Source organism: Sander vitreus, chromosome 6 (assembly GCF_031162955.1).
Source record: "Sander vitreus isolate 19-12246 chromosome 6, sanVit1, whole genome shotgun sequence".
Classification (NCBI taxonomy): Eukaryota; Metazoa; Chordata; class Actinopteri; order Perciformes; family Percidae; genus Sander; species Sander vitreus.
The window spans coordinates 16,053,302-16,075,522 of record NC_135860.1 but is presented as its reverse complement, the minus strand read 5'-3'; the positions used below and the strand labels follow the sequence as shown (position 1 = coordinate 16,075,522).

Below are 22,221 nucleotides of genomic sequence, written 5' to 3'. Positions count from 1 at the left end.
TGAGTTTAAACATCTCTAATACAATAAATACCGTAAATAAAGGAAACTGTTAAAGAAATGGGGGCTAGTGTATTTGCAGTCCTGTCTCTCATTTGTACATTGAGAATCATCCTGTTTTATGCATTTAACATGCAGTATTCTTCCTTTAGGAAATGTATGAGTTATCATATTAAAAAATAAAAAAGGTCAAAGTATGGCTTATGGGAAACTTTAAAGTGTAAGCTTATATTATATATATATTTTTAGGTAATTCTTTATTGTTTTTTCTTACATAATATAGGTTTGTTGGTTTGTGGTTAGCCTGATGCTGACACAAAGGTTTGTTTACTTTGTTGAGTTGTCCTTGAGTTGACATTTTTTTAGCTGTTTGTCTGCGTTAATGTCCCCCTTCTGAAAACCCACCTCCAGGTTCAGGCCACCATGGAGCAGTATGAGCTGGACACGTTTGGGAGGAGCCATGACATCATGTCCAATTTCTGGAATTCCTGCTTCGATGCCCTGATGAGTACAGCCTTAAAACGGGACAAAGACAGATCAGACAGCAAGTCCAAGTTTCAGGTTATAAAACTTCCAAGCTTCATGCAACAAACACTGTCACGTAACAGCTGATTAAAATGCAGAGTTAAACATTTCACCTTACTGATCTGACATTTGTGTCTGTTTGTGTGAAAGCAGGAAGTGATCGTGGATCCCTACCTGAAGCGAGCCAGAAGTGAGAACAACAGGTACCACAGTTTGCAGAAGCAGAGCTCCAGCCAGCAGGGGGTGGTGTGGCAGCACTGGAAAGCTCTCCGCAGGCTTTTGACCAGTGAGAGAGGAGCATGGGCCAACAAGTACGACAACCTCTGACATTTAATCAACATTTTGGCTTAAAATCTCTGACCAAGAATTGTAGATTGAAGAAAACATGTAATTCAGCATAAGAGGAAAACATTTATTTGTAATTGTACTGTCCTTTCGCTCTTCCTTGCTGCACAGAATGTGCTAAATTGTAATTTTCCTTATTTTGCCAGAGTTCAACCAGAGGTAAAATGGAAATTGTCCAATGCAGAGACTTATTCAAAGATGCGTCTTAAACTTGTACCCAACTACAACTATGATCCTCACATTGAGGCCAGTGCCCTGAGGGACAACATGGGTATGTCACTGAGTATAATCATATGAACTTTGCTCTTTTGTCATGTAAGCAATATACAGTAAAGTTTCACTAAAGAATTTGTTCTTTTTCAGGGGCTGACAGCCCACGTAGCTCTGAACCCCTCCCACTGGCTGTTGCAAAGGAAGCAAAAGTTAGCGACATGGAGGATGATCAGTTAGGAGACGAAGACCTCGTCTTTTTGGATAACAAGTGAGTCCTCAATTCAAAAACACAAAGAAGACACAAAGATGTGAAGATGTGCCATGGGCCAGGCTTTTGGCACATTGGTTTTGAAACACAAAATTTCACCAAACAGGCTTTAAAAATGAAAAGCCGTTGAATAGTATGTCCCTGTGAGTATTCATAAGCAGTGCAGTGCAGTGCAATGTAATGTAATGTAAAGGTTTAACCTTTTTTACCATGCTGTCAGGGTGGAGGGAGAAGACGAGAACCAGAAAGAAAAACTGGTTCTGTCTGAAGACTGTGAGCTCATCACCATCGTGGCGGTTGTTCCGGGTCGTCTGGAGGTTACCACACACCATCTTTACTTCTATGATGGAAGCAGTGAGAAAGAAGAGACAGAGGAAGGTAAGATTATATGGTGAACATTCCAGCTAACTTTTTTTTAATGCTCTTCAAAGGGCCCTTCCAGAAGTAAATAATATCTGTGTCTTCAGGAATCGGCTTTGATTTCAAGAGACCTCTGTCTCAGCTCAGAGAAGTGCATTTGAGGCGCTACAACCTGCGGCGATCTGCACTGGAGCTGTTCTTCATAGACCAGGCTCATTACTTCATCAACTTCAGGAAGAAGGTGATGCTCAGATCAAATATAACTCCTTCTGAATGAAAAAGAAATTAGAATGAAATGGATGTTTTAAAATAATGAATGTCTGCACTCTCAGGTACGAAACAAAGTGTACTCTAGGATACTTGGGCTGCGGCCTCCCAACCTGTTTTACTTTGGCTCTCGCTCCCCCCAAGAGCTACTGAAGGCATCTGGGCTTACACAGGTTATTATTTAATCAGTTCTCTCTATGAAGTGTTATTATTGATGTGTGTGTGTGTGTGTGTGTATATGTATGTATGTGTATGTGTGTGTGTATGTATATGTATATATATATATAAAACCCATATATATTATATAAGATAGATATGATAAATATAAATGAGATACAAATATGTGGTAAATGAAATAATAATAATAATTTACTGAGTTATGGAAAAGGGGTAGGATTAAATAAGTGTGTACTTCTTCCTACTCCTTTTCAGACATGTCTAAGTTGGCCAATGTTACTTGTTTATTGAATGTTTTGCTTATTTGACGCATATTTCTTGGTTTATTTTTGATATGTCTGAAATAAATTTCTTCATTCATTCATTTTAATCTGAATTTTGCTTATTGTGTTGGACCAATCTGATGTTTGATGTGCTGAACAGAAATGGGTGTGCAGAGAAATCTCCAATTTCGAGTACTTGATGCAACTGAACACCATTTCTGGACGCACTTACAACGACCTGTCGCAGTATCCTGTGGTGAGTACACTCCACCTCCCCTGACAGTGTGCACTACCTATTTTTATTTCTGTTGTTACTAAAGCTGATGCACTTACAGTGTGAGGAAACACCATGTTGCACTTGTGTTTTTTGTTTCTATTCAGTTCCCCTGGATCTTGTGTGACTATACCTCTCCCACTCTGAATCTGGAGGACCCGTCAGTTTTCAGAGACTTGTCCAAACCCATAGGTGTGGTCAACTCCCGCCATGCACAGAATGTCAGAGAAAAGTAAGTGGTTATATGACAATGTGCTTTTGGTTGTATTAAAGGGGTTGCAGATCAGTAGCCAACAGAGGATGCATACTTTTTAGATAGGAGGAGCTAAAACATGCAAAACCATCAGTTTTCTGCTTTAATCGATGAGCTTTTTTTTTCATTTTGTCATTAGGTATGAGAGCTTTGAGGACCCAACTGGCACCATCGACAAATTTCACTATGGCACACACTACTCTAATGCAGCAGGAGTCATGCACTACATGATCCGCATGGAGCCATTCACAACTCTGCATATCCAGCTGCAGAGCGGCAGGTGGGGACGCTGACTAGTGTATTATATTTTGTTATATTTCTTGCTATTCTGCAGTCTCATGTTGGTACTGTAAATGTTGTTTAGGTTTGACTGCGCAGACAGACAATTCCACTCGGTGGCAGCCGCCTGGCAGGCTCGCATGGAGAGTCCAGCTGACGTGAAAGAGCTCATCCCAGAGTTCTTCTACTACCCAGAATTCCTGCAGAACATGAACGGTGAGAAAGACTGAACCGTTGGAGCAATTGACAGCTTGAAAGCAAATTGATCTGCTTCGTTTCGTTGTGAGATGTTGATATGCAAATATTTGTTTATTTTGTTGAAAGATCCTAACGCAGAATTATTGTTGCAGACTTCAACCTGGGACAGTTGCAGATATCTCAGGACCCATTGACAGATGTTCTGCTGCCTCGTTGGGCCACATCAAGAGAAGACTTCATCAAGCAACACAGGAAAGCCCTGGTGAGCCTACACAAACAAGTCTTAAAACTTAGACAACCTGTTAATCGTGCATTTTTTTTCTAACACACTGTATTAAAGCAACTATCCAAGATGACAACAACTTGTATCTTGAACATCTAGGAATGTGAGTATGTGTCCAGTCACCTCCATGAGTGGATTGACCTGATCTTTGGTTACAAGCAGAGAGGCGAGGAGGCAGTGAACGCCCTCAATGTCTTCTACTACTGCACGTATGAGGGTAAGGCAAAAGTGAAAACTCTTTCTCACTAGTGATCCATGGAGCCTGCTAATTCTGCGAGGATTTGTGAAATTGTTTGCTCCTGATGTCCCATATTTCCATTCAGTCTCTTGACACATGAACAGTGTTTTTTGTGTTCTTGTGTGAGACTCACTCTTGCTTCTTGTTTGGCTCTCATGTAGGTGCAGTAGATCTGGATGCAATTGCCAACGAGACAGAGCGTAAGGCCCTGGAAGGCATCATCAGCAACTTTGGACAGACTCCCTGTCAGCTCCTTAAGGTACAACTCCCAGACTAATTCACGACCTTGATTATCAACAAAAAGCTGATAAAGTTCTGTTTAAAAAGTGTCAGTTTTATATATCACATTCCTATCTTGAACCAGGAACCGCATCCTCCTCGTATGTCAGCTGAGAACGCAGTTAGGCGGCAGGCCCGCCTGGACACTCTGCCCCTGAATATCTTTGAGCAGCTCAAGAAACTCCGGCCATTTGTGGAGGTGGGTTCTCTCATGACCTCATTATTCCTCTAAATCAAAAACTCATATTGTGTTGGTGTGTATGTATGTATTATAATGTGTGTGCCTCAGGTGGTAAGCGATGGCCTTCCGCTGGTCCAGGCAGTGGTACCAAAGAGCCAGAATCGCTCCTTCATCATCCAGGGCTCAGATATGCTGGTAAGGATCAGTCGTTCACACAGGCCACATGTAAAACTTAACACAGTCACAACAATTAACACTATTTTTGTATATAAATGTTTACTCTTTTTTTTTAAAAAATTTTTTTATATGTTTGTATCATGGCACTTTTTCTCTTCAGGTGACTGTGAGTTCAAATGGGTTGATAGGGACACACAGCTGGCTGCCATATGACAAAAACATCGCCAACTACTTCACCTTTACTAAGGACCCCACCATGACTAATCCCAAGTGAGTGTCCTCAGAAAAAAAGCCTATGTGACACCCATATTTAATTTTTTTGTGGTTTACGCAATCAAGTGACATCTAAAATGACTGACTGTTAAATATCTGTTTATCCCCTATGACTGTCATTAGCTGACTCTAAAAAAGCAGTAACAAGTTTATCTGTACTTAAAAATTACTTATTTCACTTATTTGATGGATGTTATTTTTTACTCAGAAATCCTCAACTGGGGCGCCCAGATAGCTCAGTTGGTAGAGCGGGCGCCCATATATAGAGGTTTACTCCTCGACACAGCAGGCTCGTCTCCGACCTGCGGCCCTTTGCTGCATGTCATTCCCCCCTCTCTCCCCTTTCATGTCTTCAGCTGTCCTGTCAAATAAAGGCCTAAAAATGCCACAAAAATAATCTTTAAAAAAAGAAAAGAAATCCTCAACTGGGTCAGTGAAAAAACTCACTTCACATCATTTTAAAAGATGCATAAAACATTCCTGATAGTTGAATAGAAGCGTAACATCTGTTTTAATGAAATGCAATTTGGTTTAATGGATCTTTTTCTAAACTGACCTTGAATGTGGATCACATAAACGCAAAATAAATCAGGATAAGAACCATCTGAACACTGGATCTAACGCAGGTTGTAATTTATGTCATGACAGTTTAATGTGCCGTTTATAAATCTCCGCCACATTTAGGCCACAGCTCACTCGCAATTCTTGTTCCTACCTTTTGATCATTCCAACTTGGCTTTGTTGTGCAGAACGCAGCGTTTCTTGAGCGGACCTTTCTCTCCCGGGGTGGAGATCAGTGCTCGATTGCTCGTGGTGTCCAACGACGGCCGCCTGCTATTCAGTGGAGGAAACTGGGACTGCAGTCTCCGTGTCACCCAACTGGGGAAGGGCAAGCTTGTGGGCAGGATCTGCCGGCACATTGGTGAGCTCTTATTGTTGTTTGTCTAACTTATATACACATGCTTTGTTTCAATGTTACATATTTATTTGTATTATTGTGTGTTCCACAAAGACATTGTTACGTGCTTGGCTCTGGATCTCTGTGGCATCTACCTCATCTCTGGTTCAAGGGACACATCCTGTATAGTGTGGCAGGTTCTACAGCAGGTAAACATCTTCAAATCTGTGTGTGCATGATTATAAAGCTGAGGTCAAAGTTGTGGCTTCACATATGGATTCTCCTTTTTTTCACCCTGCAGGGTGGCTTCTCCAGCGGTCTGTCTCCTCGGCCGGTGCAGATTCTTGTGGGACATGACCAGGAGGTCACCTGCGTGGCCATCAGCACCGAACTGGATATGGCTGTCTCAGGATCAAAGGTCAGCGATTTCACATTCTATCATTCTATATTCTAACATTCTAACAGTTATGAGTAACAAAGTAATAATGTCAACTGATGGTTATTTGTGGGAGAGACGTTTATTTATTTTAACATACTTCAATAATAATAATTCAATAATTGTAAATTATAAATTGCTTTTTCTATCTGACCAGCAGTCCAAATATTACAACAATGAGGCAAGGAACATCTGAAAATTCTCACATTTGAGAAGCTGCAATACTTTTTCTTATGTATTAATAGATTATTAAAATAGATGCACGGTGATTTTCTCTTGATCAAATAATTAATGAATTGACTAATCTTTTCCGCGTTATAATAAACTATTATGTAAGAAGACTTATTTTAAATTTAATTTTCTCTCTCATATTGCTTGAGATTTGTATACTTGTGCAGGTGTAAACAATGCTGTTCAACCTAAATAACCACAATATGCTTGAAAACTACTTGGATGTTCTCCAACCAAACAGTGATGTGGCTCATTAGAAGTGAGAATGTAATCTGTACCAGCTACAGGAAACAACCCTAAAACACACACTTTATAGGTATGAAGAGACAGATGTTTCCATCTTATAGACAGCAGTTGTTTAAACCTGGGAAGCCAATGTAACTAAATTAAGCAAGGGCAAACGCAGTTTCAGCTGACACTTAATTTGAGCTATTCATGTGCTCCTAACTGATTAAATTAGAGAATATACATGGAACATACAAGTCCATTATGCCTGGCTGTAATAGTAAGAGCTTTACATTGATCTATTAGGACTCTCCATTGCCAAAAGCTGCAGCATGACATGTTGCCAAAACTCCAAGAAACTAGCTACTTGTAAGTCCATATGGCTTTGGTATGCATTGTGAAACTAAAAAGAAAACCTACACAAGAATGCAAAAAAACACGTAGAGAATGGTTAGCATTGCGTCTTAACTGACCCTCGCTTGCTGTGTTCACTGTGTGTCAGGATGGGACTGTGATCGTGCACACTGTCCGACGAGGCCAATTCCTGCGAACGCTGCGGCCTCCTGGTGATAGCTGTGTACCCGCCCAAATCTCTAGGCTCCAGGTGGGCTTGGAAGGCCACATTGTGGTACAGACCTCGCAGGAGGAACGATTAAACAGAAAGGTACTTACAATACATTGTACAAACACGCACTTAAACAAGTTTGTCAACCTGCTAACGCCATTACTAAAATTCTGCTTAATCCTACAGGGCAAGTACTCCATTCATGTTTACTCAGTAAACTGTTGTCTGATGTCCTCCTTCACCATGGAGGAGCAGGTGACTGCCCTCCACCTGGTGTCTGAACACCTCATCCTGGGGACTGCACGGGGCAGCCTCCACATACGAGATTTATGCAGGTAAAGACATTGAGAACATAGTTTTAAGTTCTTTATCATGCTGCTAATTTGCAGCATGTGTAGTACGGTTAAGTCTAAAGTTTAGTTCTTCCGTTTAGTTCTTCCTTCTAACTCTTTTCTGTTTGACAGCCTGGATGCTCTGGTAACGCCCCTGGCCTTGAAGGTTCCTGTGAGAAGTGTGTCTGTCACCAAAGAGTGCAGCCACATCCTAGTGGGACTAGAGGATGGGAAGTTAATTGTGGTGGGGGCAGGGAAGCCAGAGGAGGTGAGAAGCAGGACATCAAGTGATTGTGAGATGCGAGAGTGGGGTGGCGGTGTATGTTTGTATGTGTGAGTGTTGTGAGGAGGAGGAGGTGGGGTAATCATATGCTAAGTGCTTGTTGGAAACCAGGTTTTTCAGATGATAATTGGCCGTCTTTAGTCTAAGATCTTCGTTTTAGCCCTTAAGTAAAGATTAACATGTTTCCGCTCTTGTTCTCAGGTTCGGTCAGGACAATTCTCTCGTCGCCTGTGGGGCTCCACACGCCGCATTTCTCAGGTGTCCTCAGGTGAAACCGAGTATAATCCCACTGAGAATGCTGGCAAATGAGATGAGCAATGGTGGAGGAACTCTTAAGGACTCTGTAGGCTGCAAATACCTGCACCGCCAAGATGCTCGCTAGACTCAACAAGGCTTTTGTTCCCTTTACAAGCTGGTAAACTGTCTTCCTCAGCCACTGATCTCTCTGAGAGAGCAACGATACACTGTGCACTTTTTTATTCTTAAATGATTTGATATTTTTATTGCATATTTTTATTTGCAGTTGTGTACTGTTTTTAATTAGCATCATTCCAAAGAGTGGCCTTGTTTTTGTGGATGGAGAAGAGCTCGTTGTTTGAGGTTGTGTGAAATGCTGTTGAACTGTATGTACAATAAGTCAGATTTCAGGGATGTGACTCGTGCTGATGCACATGCAGCCTCAGACACAGACAGAAATAATGCTGTAAACTCTCCAGGCTCCATGCTCTTGGCTTCTTTCTTGTCAGAGGAGCAGCTGAGATCCCTGTGCTGTTGAATTGTTCTGGCAATGGCACCTTCTTAAAACTCCTGAAAACTTGAAAACTTTTGTAGATGTTGCTAGAGATTTCAACATTACAATACTGGTAAATACCACATGGGGGTAAAAGAAAGATACGAGGGGTAACTGATCACTATAGTGAACCAATGCTGTGTTTGGATCTTTAGCAGTCAACATCAGGATTTGCTGATCTTTGCAGCAGAAGTGCACCGCAACACCACAGTCTATAATCCTGCATTCCATTCGGCTCTAAGTGATTTAAAGCTGTTACAATTAAAGCAATAAGTGCTTTAATGGTCAAGTATGTGAAATATATTCACTTCTTTATCATGACTGTGGAGCTTGGATGCAATAAAACTCAAGAGTGCCTCCTATTGCCTTACACTGAAGTAAAGACCTTTCCAAATGTGTCTGTACTAGTTTTATTACTCATCACATGACTATTAATATCCCCGTTTTATTTCATCTGAAAAGTAAAAGTAGTTTTTTTAGCTTATGTCTTGAGCCATGTATAAACACTGAATTGTCAGGCTGTACCCCTGCTGATCTGATTTAAACACACCTTACTACTCTACTGTGATTCAGATGTGGATAAGACGTTGTTAATGAACTCAGTAAACTGTTGGCTGAATGCACATAGTTGCCTGTCTGTACTGGTATTGTAATGTTTATGGAGCGCTGAAAAACATCTGAAGACATGATGACTCTGAAACACGTGCATGCACGAGCATAAAAGTACGTGAGTGAGTGTCAGAGGAATTCACTTCCTGCCAGCTTCTTTTACTGAGGTTTGAACAAAGTAGTTGTTATGCAGTGTCATGACGGGACAGACACAAAGGGAACTATTTGGGCAAATGCAATACCCATTACATGGTGCACCCAAATTACCTAGTCTCTGTAAGTGATGCTCAGAATAACCTTACTAAGTGTGAGCGAGTATAAAAGAAACTATATTTGTTTACTTATCAGTTCATACACAAAGTTAATGCATTCAGGCTGTCTAAAATAACATGTTATTCAAATTTCACAACTCTAAGATGAGATAATGTCGGTGAACAAAGGATTGTTTGCAGCTGTTCAAGTATACATTTGATCATCTAGTATATCTATTGTGAATACTGATATCAATTCATGTAACGCTGCTCTGGTTTTCTCTAAATGTTATGAATGTAATATTTCCCTTTTATTATGCAGTAACGCTCAAAGCCTTTAGTTTAATCAATGGAGCTCAAAATGGAGGCTTCCTTTCAGCATTGGGTCTTTTTACAATCGCAGTCCTCTATCAAAAAAATAGGTTTAAGTCATGATGTATATGATGTTTTTAATATTATTTGTTGTTTAAATGTCCTGATTTAGATTCAAAGTAATCCTACAAAAAACCTTAAGCGAAGGTCAACACTGCCTTGAATTTGGATTATTATTTAGCTATTGTATTGTTCTTGGAAGATGTTGAAAATACACTTTAACTTTTAAAAATCAAGCAGCCTGTGCTCAATGTAACTTAAACATAAACATGTGATTGTCTGTATGTCTGTTTTCCCTCTGTTACTATCTTTAGTCATATTCAGTCTCTTAAAATTGTCCTAATATAGCCAATAATTGTGACTTTTCAGGAACTATTCAGGAATCGTCTTTTCTGTGAACCACTGCCCATAGCCTGAGGATGATCGCACATTACTAAAAAATGAGCTCTGATTCTTGTGTGTGAACCACAGCAAGAAGGAAAGTGATCCACTGCCACAACATAGATCATCCAGCTCCTCTACTGTAATCCCAGCCTTGCATGCGTCTGTGATGTTAACCTTATTTGAGTTGAAAAGGTCAGAGTGAGCAACAGCACATTTATTTGAAGAGGATACTTTGATCTCCTGGTGGGCCGAACATCCTGTCGGCCTCCCCATAAACACCTCCGGGAGTACAATTCAGAGGGGTGGGGAGGGGTGAGGTGGGTGATAAAAACAGATCTGTAGCGCCCCCCCCCCCCAGTCAAATACAAGCCACAGAATAGTGAATAAGGGAAGTGGAGTAGGAGGGTGAAGAGAGACGCAGTCACTCTGATGTGGCTCCATTGACAATGGTAGGAGGGGTTGACACCTCACTCTTGGTTATTGGCAGAATCTCCCACTGACCTCTCCAGACCTGAGGGCAGGCTAAGGGGATGGATGTCGTGAAATGCTGCAATTTTGGTGTTGTTCAAGTTGTTCCTGCCAAGAACCGGGAAAAACCCTCCAACAGCCCTCCCCCCTCTCCTTCTCCTTTCTCTTATCTCCCCTCTGGTCCATTTCTCCTCTGTCTGTGGACCCAAAGACCATGCTTTTATAGCTGCCTTATCGTTTCCACCCATGTATGACCACAAAGGAACTCGGCCCTAAGATAAAGAGTCTGCAGCGCAACTGCAAGATGATGTAGACAAGTCAAGCATAAAGAAGTGAGGGGAACTGTTTATTTGTCTGATTTCTAATGCACTTGTGTTTGTTTTACCATTTATTTGATGTTTTCTCTAGTGCACAACAAAATCTCTATCTTACCAAGTTTGTCCTAAAAGCTATTTTTTCTTAAAACGTGAAAAAAATCACCAGTGTAATAAGATTACTTCAGCATGCTGCCAATAAATAAACACCCGCTTGAAGCAGGACCAAATAGAAAATTGCTGCACTAGAATTTCGAAAAAGTAAACTTGATTCTAAAAGAAATCTTGAAACAAGTTGCTTTGTATTGAAAACATGTCAAAATAAGATATTTCAAAACCCAACAATAGACAAAAACTACTTGGCAAGATGGACACGGTTACAGTTCATTGGAGCAAACATCTAATAAATTATCAACTAGACACTTTTCACTTGGTAGGTGTCAGTGTCAGTGTGAATGACAGCCATGCATGCTCACTTTTAATGAAGCACAAACTATCAAAATAAAGTAAGTAGAGGTTTTTGTCTATCTGTGTGTATGAATGAGAGAAACTGGAATATGGCTTGAAGTTTTATCAGAGCAGGAACATCATGTCTCCTCTCATCTCTCAGCAGGCTTTGAAGTGCAAGTAGTATTGTGTCTGAGAGATCTCTCCATTTGTTTTCCTCTGAAGTCTCCAGGCCCCCCTGCCATGCATTCACTAGAATTTACAAGGTGTGTAATTTACCCTGCGTTGGTTTTCTAATCTTTTGAATTGCTAAGATCAAACACGTGCTTCTTCTTAAGAACATCTTGTTTGATTCACATTCTCTCTTTTGTTTCTGATAACAACTGATCACAGCTCTATGTAAGTATCTCTGTAGGGTTGTAAAATGGTGTCATGTGAAAGAGCTCCATTTAATAAGGTTTCATCCCAGGATCAACATATGGGTTTTTTCAATTCACTATTCAATATGTGGTGAATGTTGTGGGAATATAGTTGAGAGTGTAACCCATAATATTAAAAGCTGTTTTTACACGTGTTGTTGCTAATAATTAGAATGGTCCATTTCAGAATGATGTATATTACATTATCATTAACTACTTTATATAATGCCAGGTAGTTTTATCTATACAAATACATCATAATTCATTTTTTGATTATATAAGTAATACGCACAATATCTGCATCCTGAATGTAGTGGTGTAGTGTAAAGTAGAATAGAATGGAATTACTCAAGTAAAGTATAAGTATCTCAAAATTGCAATTTGTACTTAAGTGCAATACTTGAGTAAACGTAGGCTACTTAATTACTTTCCACCACTGCCAGCAACAATTATGCCATGTTACTATGACTCAAAAGCTATGTTTTGTATGTTATGTCTTAATTTGTAAAGTAACTTGTAATAATGGTAATTATACAAAATAATGAACTATATAAAAAGAACAATACTCAAGTAAAGTACAAGTACCTACCAACCTACTTACATTAGTACCTTGTACTTGTGTACATTACTTAAGTAAATATACTTAGTTACATTCCACCACTGATCCCTGGTCTGTAGGCTATTTATTCATGTATTTTTTTAGTTGCATAATGTTCCATTAATTCATTTAATATTGAACACGTTGGGCCTCCATATATTACTGCTTGGTAGTATTTTCATATATTTGTTGATTGCACCCACATACTAACAATAAACTCTCATATACAGTAATGTCAGACTTGATTGCAGATCTTCCATTACATTGCTGTTCCCAACAGCGCGTCGCAGGGATGCAGCCAATCACGAAGCCCCATTGAAAGCTGAGGAGATGGGAGGAGAAAGGCCCAGGGGAGCTTGCAGGAGCTTTTCCTGCCTCATCTGTCGCAAAGCTGCGGGAGAGGTGGCAGCCCATGGATCCTGCCAGCTGAAACAGAAGAAACTTTGTGTTAGCTTTACACAGTATCAGCAGGGAATGCATTGAAATAAGCAAATGGAAGAATCTACGGATAACACTGCACGCGTTTTGAAGCCGCTTTCTCGTGCGTAGCCTACCAACATTTCATTACGGGACTATGAGCAAACTTTTCCCGTCTGTGGAACTTTATGAGAAGTTGTTTTTTTAAGTGTCACATTTAAATTCAGAGGACTGAACGTTTTAATGACACTTTTTGTGCGATTATTGAGGACTGCAGACTGAAAAAAAGACGCACCAATCTGTCCGCTCGAGGTCGAGGAGGATTGTGGAGACTGCAGACATGAGACCGTTTGTCATCTGCGTGCTTCTGCTGCTAAAAGTAAGCAACAGTTAATTACGCCTTTACTAACACACATATTTCCACTACTCAAAAGCCTTTACAATCTCCCGATTTCTTATTTCTCACTCTCATCATCATAACATAATAGCAGCCATTGTAAGCTTCAACCACCGAGTTCAGTCTTGCACCATTGTTCCCAAAGGAAATCTGTTTTACACCACAGAGCCATATTTCATTAAGGCTGTGTCACACGGCTCCTGTTGGTGAATATGCTTGTTGTCACTCTGTAGTTGGCAAATAACAGTGGAAAAAGTGAGACAAGACATCAGATGAAATATCATCCTGTCTTTAGGTTAAAGTCTCTCATAACTAAACAAAAGACAAGTCAAACTACTTCTCATGTTGCTATGATGCTGCTTGTCTTGGACTGTGGCCTACCTACTGCACATCTACACAGGCTGATGTAGACTTTCACAAAACATGCTGGAAGTATGTGCAGAGAGAATGAGCCAAACAACTTGGAACATCAGACAGAACATAACACAGGAGCACACAATTAACCAAGATAATGCACCTACACAGTGATACATTATGTATTTTATGAACAAATTATAGTTTCAGTGGTGTTTGATAGCATATTATTAAGCCAGGATCAGTATGAAAAGAAGGCACATGTCTCCACAGTTGCAGACAATAGTTTGACACTCATCTACCTCAAAAAGCCCATGGGGCTTGTAGTCCTGTCTGGACACGCTCCTCACAAAGCACTTTTGTTAGATCAAAGTATTCAGATAAAACTTCAACTCTTAAAATGATGTGTATCTCTTTTCTTAGAAAAGGGTGCAATATCAATACGGATTCTTTATGAAATCTAAGACGTCATTTCTCAAAACAAACATAGTGACTTTATATGTTTAAGTAGTCCACTGAAAATGTGTGCTTCTGGCAAATTATACTTTTCTTTCTTTCTGGGAAACTTAGTGCAGAAGTTGATTGTATCTTACAGTGTGTGAGCACACTCTTCATGATATTCTACTGTTAATTTAAAGGCTCATATTGCCTGTACTATACTGTACATGTTGCCATGTTTGTTGCCTCGACAATTTCTGGTGAAAATGTGGCCTAGCATTCAGTATGGGTCTGGATATCCGGAGCAAAGCAATTATCACAATTTTCTCCCAGTTTGTTGTGTGTGTGTGTGTGTGTGTGTGTGTGTGTGTGTGTGTGTGTGTGGAGGGGGGTGGGGGTAGTTTAGCTTGTTACCACAGTCATTTGAATTTCCATAGAGCAGTTAGACAGATTTCTTTGTTTGGCAGACTTCAGGATCAACTCTTTGGTGTAAATTGAAAATCGGTATATTAAAGGTTAACAGATCACTGCGTGCTGTCATGTTTGATTCAGGATCATAGTAAGCTTTCTGCCTAAAAAAAAAGAGAAATCTGTGTCCTTTAATTTGTCCCTTATGCTCCCTGTATACTAATGACAGTAATCAGTGCGGATGGGATGTGCAGCTTTGACAACTTTCCCTCAGCTCTCTGCTGAAAGACCTCTGTCTGTTGCAGACACAGCCCAGATTGTCAAGGCTCATGGGATCATTGTCTTCACAAGGAGAGAGCATCCTTTTGTGTGTTTATTTACACGCAGATTAGATTAACTGTGGAAACTTCAGCCTATGCGCTTCAAAAGTGGCCTCACTTCAAAAGGGCACAGAAAATGTTTCAGGCACAGAGAAGGCTGAAATTGTGTGTGTGTGTGTGTGTGTGTGTGTGTGTGTGTGTGTGTGTGTCTGCGATCCGCGTTGACTGAGTGACTCCGGCAGCCGTGGAGTTGAGAGCCCCATTGAAAGCAGTGCTCCTCCTTGGTCCGTCTGTTCTCACTGGGGAATCCCTTCAGATTGCAGCTTCTTACCTAAATGGATAAAGCAACTGCAGCCCCCTTCCCTTCAGACTTTCTGCCCCCAAATCAACGAGATAAGATTGAAAACTCTTTGGTGCATGCATATTAATCTTTGCTTTGAAATTGGATGTGACACCAAAGTAGGATATTGTTGATTTATGTATCACTGAAGTAACTAATTATTATTATTTTTAAGTAAAACCTCAAAAAGCATAAACGATAGGAAGCATTAACATGTTTTCTTATGAGGTCTCTCATGATAATTTAGTTTGAAATCATACAGTGTAAACTTTATTGTTTCATTGAAGTATAATAAATATTATTTGCACACCGACATATTTTCTCATACCAATAAACATTAGGTGGTATCCATCCACTGTTCCCACTCGTCTCTAGTGGAGCATGGACTAAATATTTCATTGTACAATGGGCACCAGTGGGTGAAGTGCCAAGCCTTTGGCAGTTCCTGCTCTCCAGGCAGGCTTACAGAGTTACAACAGCCCCGACTCACACCAGGCTCTGTGAAATGACAGAAATCCAAGCTGGAGGTAAAAATAAAACAGAGCCACTGTCACCAAATATTTATCAAAGCATAGATCCAGGGCTAAGAGGTTAGCTAGTGTTAGCAGAGGAGCTCCATCTGTCACATGGAGAGGAACAACCAGAGTTACCAGGACACCTTCGTGATACAAGTGATTATGGTCCAGGCTCAGTCACAGTCTGCCGACTCCAAACATCTACTGGTTCCTGCCTGGCCTGCTGGAACCTACCACCACCCTAATACCTCTGATCTGGGATCTGTGGCTGGTGCTCAGATATCATCAGGCGACGCTGTAAGCGCTGCAGTAATACTGGCTGTTGTTTTTGGACCGAGGTGAGCCCCGTTTCAAAGCAGTTTCTACTGTATCGTCAGGATCGTTTCAGTGTTTTGCGAATGGGGGCATGGCATGGTGTATTTGTGGTGGGCTTTTTGTTGGAGGCTCTACAGGTTTACACACGTTGCCTGTGTTTGTTGGCAGACTTCAGAGACAAAGAGAGGCATCAGTGGGGTTGTTTAGCTGTTACTTTTCCCCTTTGCAGGAGGTGAGTTGTTAGACATCTGTTTGCTCTTCTCAGCCCCCAGGCGGAGTAGGTCAATCTCCCTTAAATGTGTGCATGTTTAAGATGCCGCTGTTCAGAGCCTGAAGAAGGGGAGTTAGTGAAATTCTGACCTTCATAGACACACCTGCGACTTCAAAGCCCCCCCCCCTCACCCCTCACCCAAACAAACACTTGCATCCTGGGCAGCATTGGTTAACTGACACCCTTGCCTGGGGCTGGAACCATATCCTTTACAAACCCCCCCCCCCACACACACACACACTGTCCTTTCTGATGCCAAGAAATACACACACACACACACACACACACACACACACACACACACACACACACACACACACACACACACACACACACACACACACACACACACACACAGATTTGGAATGAGTGGGAGGGCGGAAGCTCCTTTTACTTCTTCCTTCCTCCTTTTCTCAGTTTTTTCCTTTACCCCTTTATGTCTTATTCTTTCCAATGGTCTAAAGCCATCTGATTAAAGCCAGCCACTCCTGACAGGCACCAGCCCTGCTGCACAGGCCGTTAGGAATGTCTGATCTATCCCTCATGTCATAACTCAAACTGGGCTCTCCATTAAACACTTGCAGATAAGACTCAGAGCACTTTAAGGGTGAAAACTGAGGCAGATAGAAAGATAAAAAAAGGCAATTTTCAGTTCACCCAGTTTACCACTTCTTTAATTGCACAGGGGTGGGATGTGTGTGTGTGTGTGTGTGTGTGTGTGTGTGTGTGTGTGTGTGTGTGTGATTTTCTTCCAACACGTGGTGTAAGGCAGGAAACCCCTTGGTCAAAGAAAAAACCCTTTCTTTCGTTTTAAGTTGAATATAAACCTTGTGACTTCTGATTCTAAATGGCCTGAGACGTAAGAGAGTATTTGTTTAGTAACACAGTGGTGGTATTTTGTCTAACTGTCAATTATTTACTGTAGGTTACTCTTGGACATGCCTGTGCCAACAGCCAGTTCACTGAATCAGGGCAGTGTTGCAGTCTGTGTCCTGCTGGCTTCGGAGTGGAGGTAGAGTGTGGGAAAGAGGATACCAAGTGCACACCATGCCCAAAGGGTAAGCAATTATATTCTAATGTCACTGCACCAATGAGGAATATGTTTTACCTGCCGTATCGTTATCTCTGTCATCTGTTTAAGAGGAATGATTTAAACGGCACCACTTCTCATCATTGCCACTAATATTTGTGAGAGAAACACAGATTCTCCAGACTGACACTGATTTTGTTATCTGTTTCCAAGGAACGTTTTCCTCATCCGAAAGCCTTGACCCTTGCCTTCCCTGTGCAAAGTGCCCACCCAGTGTTCCCATGATGGCCTCTTGCACGGCCACTCAAGACACACAATGTGAATGTGACAACGGCTTCTTCTTTTTGAGCAGCTACGACATGTGTGCGCCTTGCTCCAAATGTACTCGTAGTGGCGAGGGTGTAGTCCGGGAGTGTGGCCCACAGGGAGACACACAGTGCCAGATCTGTGGCCCAGGAACATTTTCTGAAGAGCGCATTAGCACCAAACCCTGCCAGGCCTGTACCCAGTGCTCTGACAGCGAGGTGGAGATCCGACACTGCATGCCCAACTCTGACACCCTCTGCATGGGTGAGTTGAAAGGAAGAGTTAGACTGATTAAATACATTGGATATTTTAATACAAGTCTGGTGACATTCTGTATTTGTCTTATTGTCAACAAATCCCGTGATACAAGACAACAATAAATTGATGCTATTAAGTAACAAGTATTCTCTGTGTAGCCAAAGCCTGATATAGTTTATGTTTTTGTGCCATAGACCTCCATTGTTGTCCAAAAACTATGCAGGATTGGAAAATAATCCCCAACCAACACAATGTACTCCTGTTTGAGTAACATTTGCTAAAAACTACAGTCCCTGCTGCTTTCTTAAATTACTTTACTTAAAAAAAAGGAAATTATATATTTGTGACAAGTTTAAAAAAAATATCTGTCTTCAGTAGGAACCAATGGGCTTGGGGCGTAGTGACACAGACAGAGTAAGGAAATTGGAAAGTATCGAAGGACGGATTAATGGCATTGTTGATTTTGGTCTTTAATGCAATTTTCCAGCCTTAGCCCTTAAAGATCTAATGCAGGGAAAGGCAGCAATAGTACAAGATAAAAAGATGAAAGAATGAGCTAAAGGGGGTGGGAGGGTCTGTGAGAATACAAGGACATGTGGTGAACACCTGCATCCACACCTCTGAACACTCTAAACTGAGAAACATGAGTAGTGAAAAAGAGCCCACTTAAGTGCTGTAATCCCATTGGTATGAGCTTGACAGGTCTTTAGGTTAACTGCCCCCAAGAACCTGAAGGCCAAGGGAGGCTGCTGACCCTGACAACTAGTCTGCTTGCTTCCAAATGGCTACACTCACTCTCCAGGAGTAAGGTCATCTGTACACACTTTGGGTCCATATGTCATGACCCTGTGACCCCCAAGAGGTGAACACAGTACCGTGCAGCGTTTGATCCTAAAATAGGCAGGCCGCAGGAGGGAGTGCGAGGCTGGAAACAGGGGCAATGAAAGGTTTCAAAACCCCAGGGGACCGGGATGACTGAGGCTATCATTACACCAGGCGTACAGGCTTTTCTGTGTCATTATTTCAGGCTCTAATTTATGCAGCCCAAATGTGGTTCTGATGTGCATATGCAAGAATAAAGTCCCTGACACATATCTTCTTTTCTCAATCTCAATAGATAGGAAGCTGCACATTCTGTCTCGTCCTCCTCTGGGTGGGTCTGATGCTCCTCGCTGGCCAGGTGTTGAGGAGGGGGAGACCAGTCCTGCCCCTGCTGGAACACCCAAGTTCACCCCGCAGGATGATGGAGGCAGCAACAACATTCTAGCCTACGTGTCTGTTCTTGCTGCCGTGGTGCTGGGTCTGCTTATTTATGTGGCTTATAAATGGTGAGTTTTCACTAGGGATGGGTCCTGGTCCTTAAATGGATGTTATAAAGATAATAGGATTGGCCCTGAGATAAAAATAGCTCACTGTGGGGAGGTTAACTGACAGTATTTTCTTCTGCTCTTCTCAGCTGGAGATCATGTAAACAGAAAAGGGCTCTTTCTAAGGCCCGCGCAGCTGAGTTGGGAGCATCTCCAGAGGGAGAAAAGCTCCAAAGTGACAGCGGTGTTTTTCTGGACTCTCACAGCCTACAAGACAACCAGCCCAGCAAAGGTGTGGTATTCACAGTCCTCGTTCATAAAACTTCAAATGCGTGGGACTTTCTAAAATAAAGGATTGTATTAGAGAAAGGAAAAATCACTTCCAGGCAGAACACTATTTTCCATCATCTTCTCTTAAAGGTACCCTATGGAGTATTTGCCGACTAGCAGCGCTATAGAGCAGTGTTTTTGTTAGTGGGTCTCCGATTTGTTTCTTGTATCTTATGCAAACGCACAAAGATGCCTGTGTACGTGCTTTTCTGACGCCATCTTTAGGCCATTCCAGTGATTCGACAAACGGTGGCAGTAATGCACCAAGAAACCTTTTGTGTTTTCCAACAAAAAGCACTGAAGAGGAAGACTGCGAGCTAGCGAATATGGATGTAAACAATGCATGTTAAACTTGGTATGTCTAAAAAGTATTGTTAGATTAAATTTGGAAAATCACAACCATTAATGATATAAACACTGTTAATATTATTGAAAATTGTTTTCAAGTACAAATAGCCAAACAGTAACCTAACTTTGTTTGTGTTTCCACAGGTACTAAGAGGGACAGCAAGCAGGACAATCGTCTGTACATCAACCTACCCCCCCACAGACAGGAAGAGGTGGAGCGCCTCCTGCAGGAGGGAGGGGGCCGGGGCTGGAGGCAGCTGGGTGCAGCGCTGGGCTATGAGCCTGAACAGCTGGACCTGTTTGGGCGTGGAGAAGCCCCCGCTCACACGCTCCTCTCTAACTGGGCCCAGAAAGAAGGCTCCACTCTGGGACTGCTGTGTTCTGCACTGGCCCGCATTGAGAGGCCTGACATGGTAACAGCTCTTAACTGCCCCACGCAGGGTGTTTCTTTGGTCTGATGTCTCCTCAAGTACACGTATGACACTAACAGTGGAGAACTTTCACTGAAATGACAAGGAAGGCACTCTGATATCAACACCTCTGACTGTTGGAGGCTGTCACTGATGGTTCTGATTACTTATAATTTAGTTTTATATTTGTGTATCACTTTCTTCTGTTTAGTCAGTCAGTGTATGTCACCATTTGATTTTATATGGATCCAACTGCAATGTGTCTGTTATCACAGAGCAAATTACCACTTTACCAGTGGAAATGAAAACTTATGAATATATATACAGTATGTTGAAAACTCTCATTGCCACTACTGAGGGAATAACATTTTTAGTTAGCTGGTTAAACCATTGGATACTGTAGAAAACTAGTCATATTGGATTAGAACTACAATGACCTCCACAAACAAGTACAATGTTGTTTACATGCACACACATCCTGGTTACACATCCTTGGTCAGTGGCAGGAAACGCAATAATGTGTTTACAGTACACGTGTTGCAAGGGTGGGATCATTCTATAAACCAGTTTACATGTTATTTGGACAGTAATCAGATTTATCCCCTGCCCCCTCTAAAAAAAATGTCAGCCCTCCATGTGCTGTTGTAAACAAATACAGCTTAGATCATCATGTTTGTAGCCTAGCTAGCCTTGTTTTATGAATCACAACTTTAGCAACCTCTTTGGTATTGCAGTTGATTTTTTTCCCAGAAGGAGACGGTTTCTTCCAGCAACACTGCTTTCTAACATGATGCGACTTTCCCCATTTGGAAACATTTCCATGCACATGTACATGCCCAAAAAGAGAAGAAAACTCCAAGAAACCCATTGAAGGGTTTACATGGCCAAGTGATCAACCTTCCCGATGATGCTTGCAGTTGCTAAGAAGACTTTATCTAATGTGTAGATGGGAACTGCGCACTCATATTTTTTAAGTCTGTTGCCTTGTTCTGTTGTTTTTTTTTCTACTTCTTTTTCTGCTGCAGGCTCAATATAGCCTTGGTATTTATTCACACTGAGGGTTTATATTATGCACATGCATGCATTCAAATCTCATCAGAAAACACAAACTTAAACATTCTGTGAAATATAAAAAAACACATTTCTTAGCTCTTCCTAATAATCATCTATGATTAGAAATATCTTAGATATTGATTCATTTTGACAAATCACGGCTCAAAGTGAGATTATTTTTGAACTGTGAAGACTGAAGAAAAGGAATAGAAATGATCTATTCTCCTTGCATTCATAATACACAGCTTCATTTTTGTCACATTGATTTCTCACATTAGACAAAGAAAAAAAATCCAAAGACACTGTTAACATCAATGCTCGTGTCCAGGTCGCCATCTTGCTTTTGTATTTATTTCATCACCATTTCAAGTATAAAACTAAATAAAGTCTATAAAAACCTTGGACATGTGCAGTGTCCTAGTTACACTATGTGATGGACTCAGATGGTTTGATATGTTTTAACGCCAGCCATGTATGGTTTTGTGTATATATTTCCTAATAGTATGTCTCAATGTGTTTTTGTAAGAGTTTTATTGATTTAATAAATAACTTTGATAAGCCAGTGCTCTTTTGTTGTAACAGAAGGACCTAAGATGATACTTAAATCTTTATGCCGTAGATCAGTGATTGTCCTCGGGGATACTACTGCAGTTGCTTGTGGTGATTGTAGAGTAGCTCAATTCATTAAAAAAAAGAATTACAATAAATAAATCAAAATCCTCATATTGAGTCATCTTTAACGCCTGAACACTGTTTTAGGAGTGGTTAAAAAACTAGTTAGCAAACAAGCAGAGACGCTGAAACAGCTAAAAGTGATGGCTTAATAATGGTTAAAATATCTCAAACTAATGGATAAACAGTTGACATAGCTTAAACTAATTGACAGCTACACGGTTAAAGTAGCAGCTAAAATAGCTTGGATAAATGGTTGA

At 41.1% G+C, this 22,221-nt stretch overlaps 2 protein-coding genes across 6 annotated transcripts in view; both read left to right on the top strand.

Moving 5' to 3' along the window:
• The window catches only part of nbeal2 (neurobeachin-like 2), a 35,379-nt gene extending 25,253 nt beyond the window's left edge, over nucleotides 1-10,126 (top strand). For all 5 annotated transcript variants that reach the window (XM_078253072.1, XM_078253074.1, XM_078253071.1 and 2 more), the window contains 24 exons: nucleotides 409-558; nucleotides 676-833; nucleotides 1,014-1,138; nucleotides 1,231-1,348; nucleotides 1,569-1,726; nucleotides 1,816-1,949; nucleotides 2,041-2,148; nucleotides 2,576-2,671; nucleotides 2,797-2,921; nucleotides 3,082-3,222; nucleotides 3,307-3,437; nucleotides 3,572-3,681; nucleotides 3,802-3,919; nucleotides 4,102-4,199; nucleotides 4,305-4,418; nucleotides 4,509-4,595; nucleotides 4,738-4,847; nucleotides 5,600-5,772; nucleotides 5,863-5,957; nucleotides 6,050-6,166; nucleotides 7,143-7,304; nucleotides 7,392-7,540; nucleotides 7,670-7,805; nucleotides 8,022-10,126. In XM_078253072.1, coding sequence (XP_078109198.1) covers nucleotides 409-558; nucleotides 676-833; nucleotides 1,014-1,138; nucleotides 1,231-1,348; nucleotides 1,569-1,726; nucleotides 1,816-1,949; nucleotides 2,041-2,148; nucleotides 2,576-2,671; nucleotides 2,797-2,921; nucleotides 3,082-3,222; nucleotides 3,307-3,437; nucleotides 3,572-3,681; nucleotides 3,802-3,919; nucleotides 4,102-4,199; nucleotides 4,305-4,418; nucleotides 4,509-4,595; nucleotides 4,738-4,847; nucleotides 5,600-5,772; nucleotides 5,863-5,957; nucleotides 6,050-6,166; nucleotides 7,143-7,304; nucleotides 7,392-7,540; nucleotides 7,670-7,805; nucleotides 8,022-8,129 — 3,021 coding nt within the window. In that variant the 3' untranslated portion in view covers nucleotides 8,130-10,126. The remainder of the gene's footprint in view (nucleotides 1-408; nucleotides 559-675; nucleotides 834-1,013; nucleotides 1,139-1,230; nucleotides 1,349-1,568; nucleotides 1,727-1,815; nucleotides 1,950-2,040; nucleotides 2,149-2,575; nucleotides 2,672-2,796; nucleotides 2,922-3,081; nucleotides 3,223-3,306; nucleotides 3,438-3,571; nucleotides 3,682-3,801; nucleotides 3,920-4,101; nucleotides 4,200-4,304; nucleotides 4,419-4,508; nucleotides 4,596-4,737; nucleotides 4,848-5,599; nucleotides 5,773-5,862; nucleotides 5,958-6,049; nucleotides 6,167-7,142; nucleotides 7,305-7,391; nucleotides 7,541-7,669; nucleotides 7,806-8,021) is intronic.
• Nucleotides 10,127-12,826: 2,700 nt separating this feature from the next.
• On the top strand, nucleotides 12,827-21,851 carry nradd (neurotrophin receptor associated death domain). The gene is made up of 6 exons (XM_078253068.1): nucleotides 12,827-13,268; nucleotides 17,173-17,305; nucleotides 17,491-17,847; nucleotides 18,959-19,169; nucleotides 19,298-19,440; nucleotides 19,971-21,851. The coding sequence occupies exons 1-6, from the start codon at nucleotides 13,230-13,232 to the stop codon at nucleotides 20,282-20,284; spliced, it is 1,197 nt and encodes a 398-aa protein (XP_078109194.1). The 5' UTR covers nucleotides 12,827-13,229; the 3' UTR covers nucleotides 20,285-21,851.
• The last annotated feature ends 370 nt before the right edge of the window (nucleotides 21,852-22,221 follow it).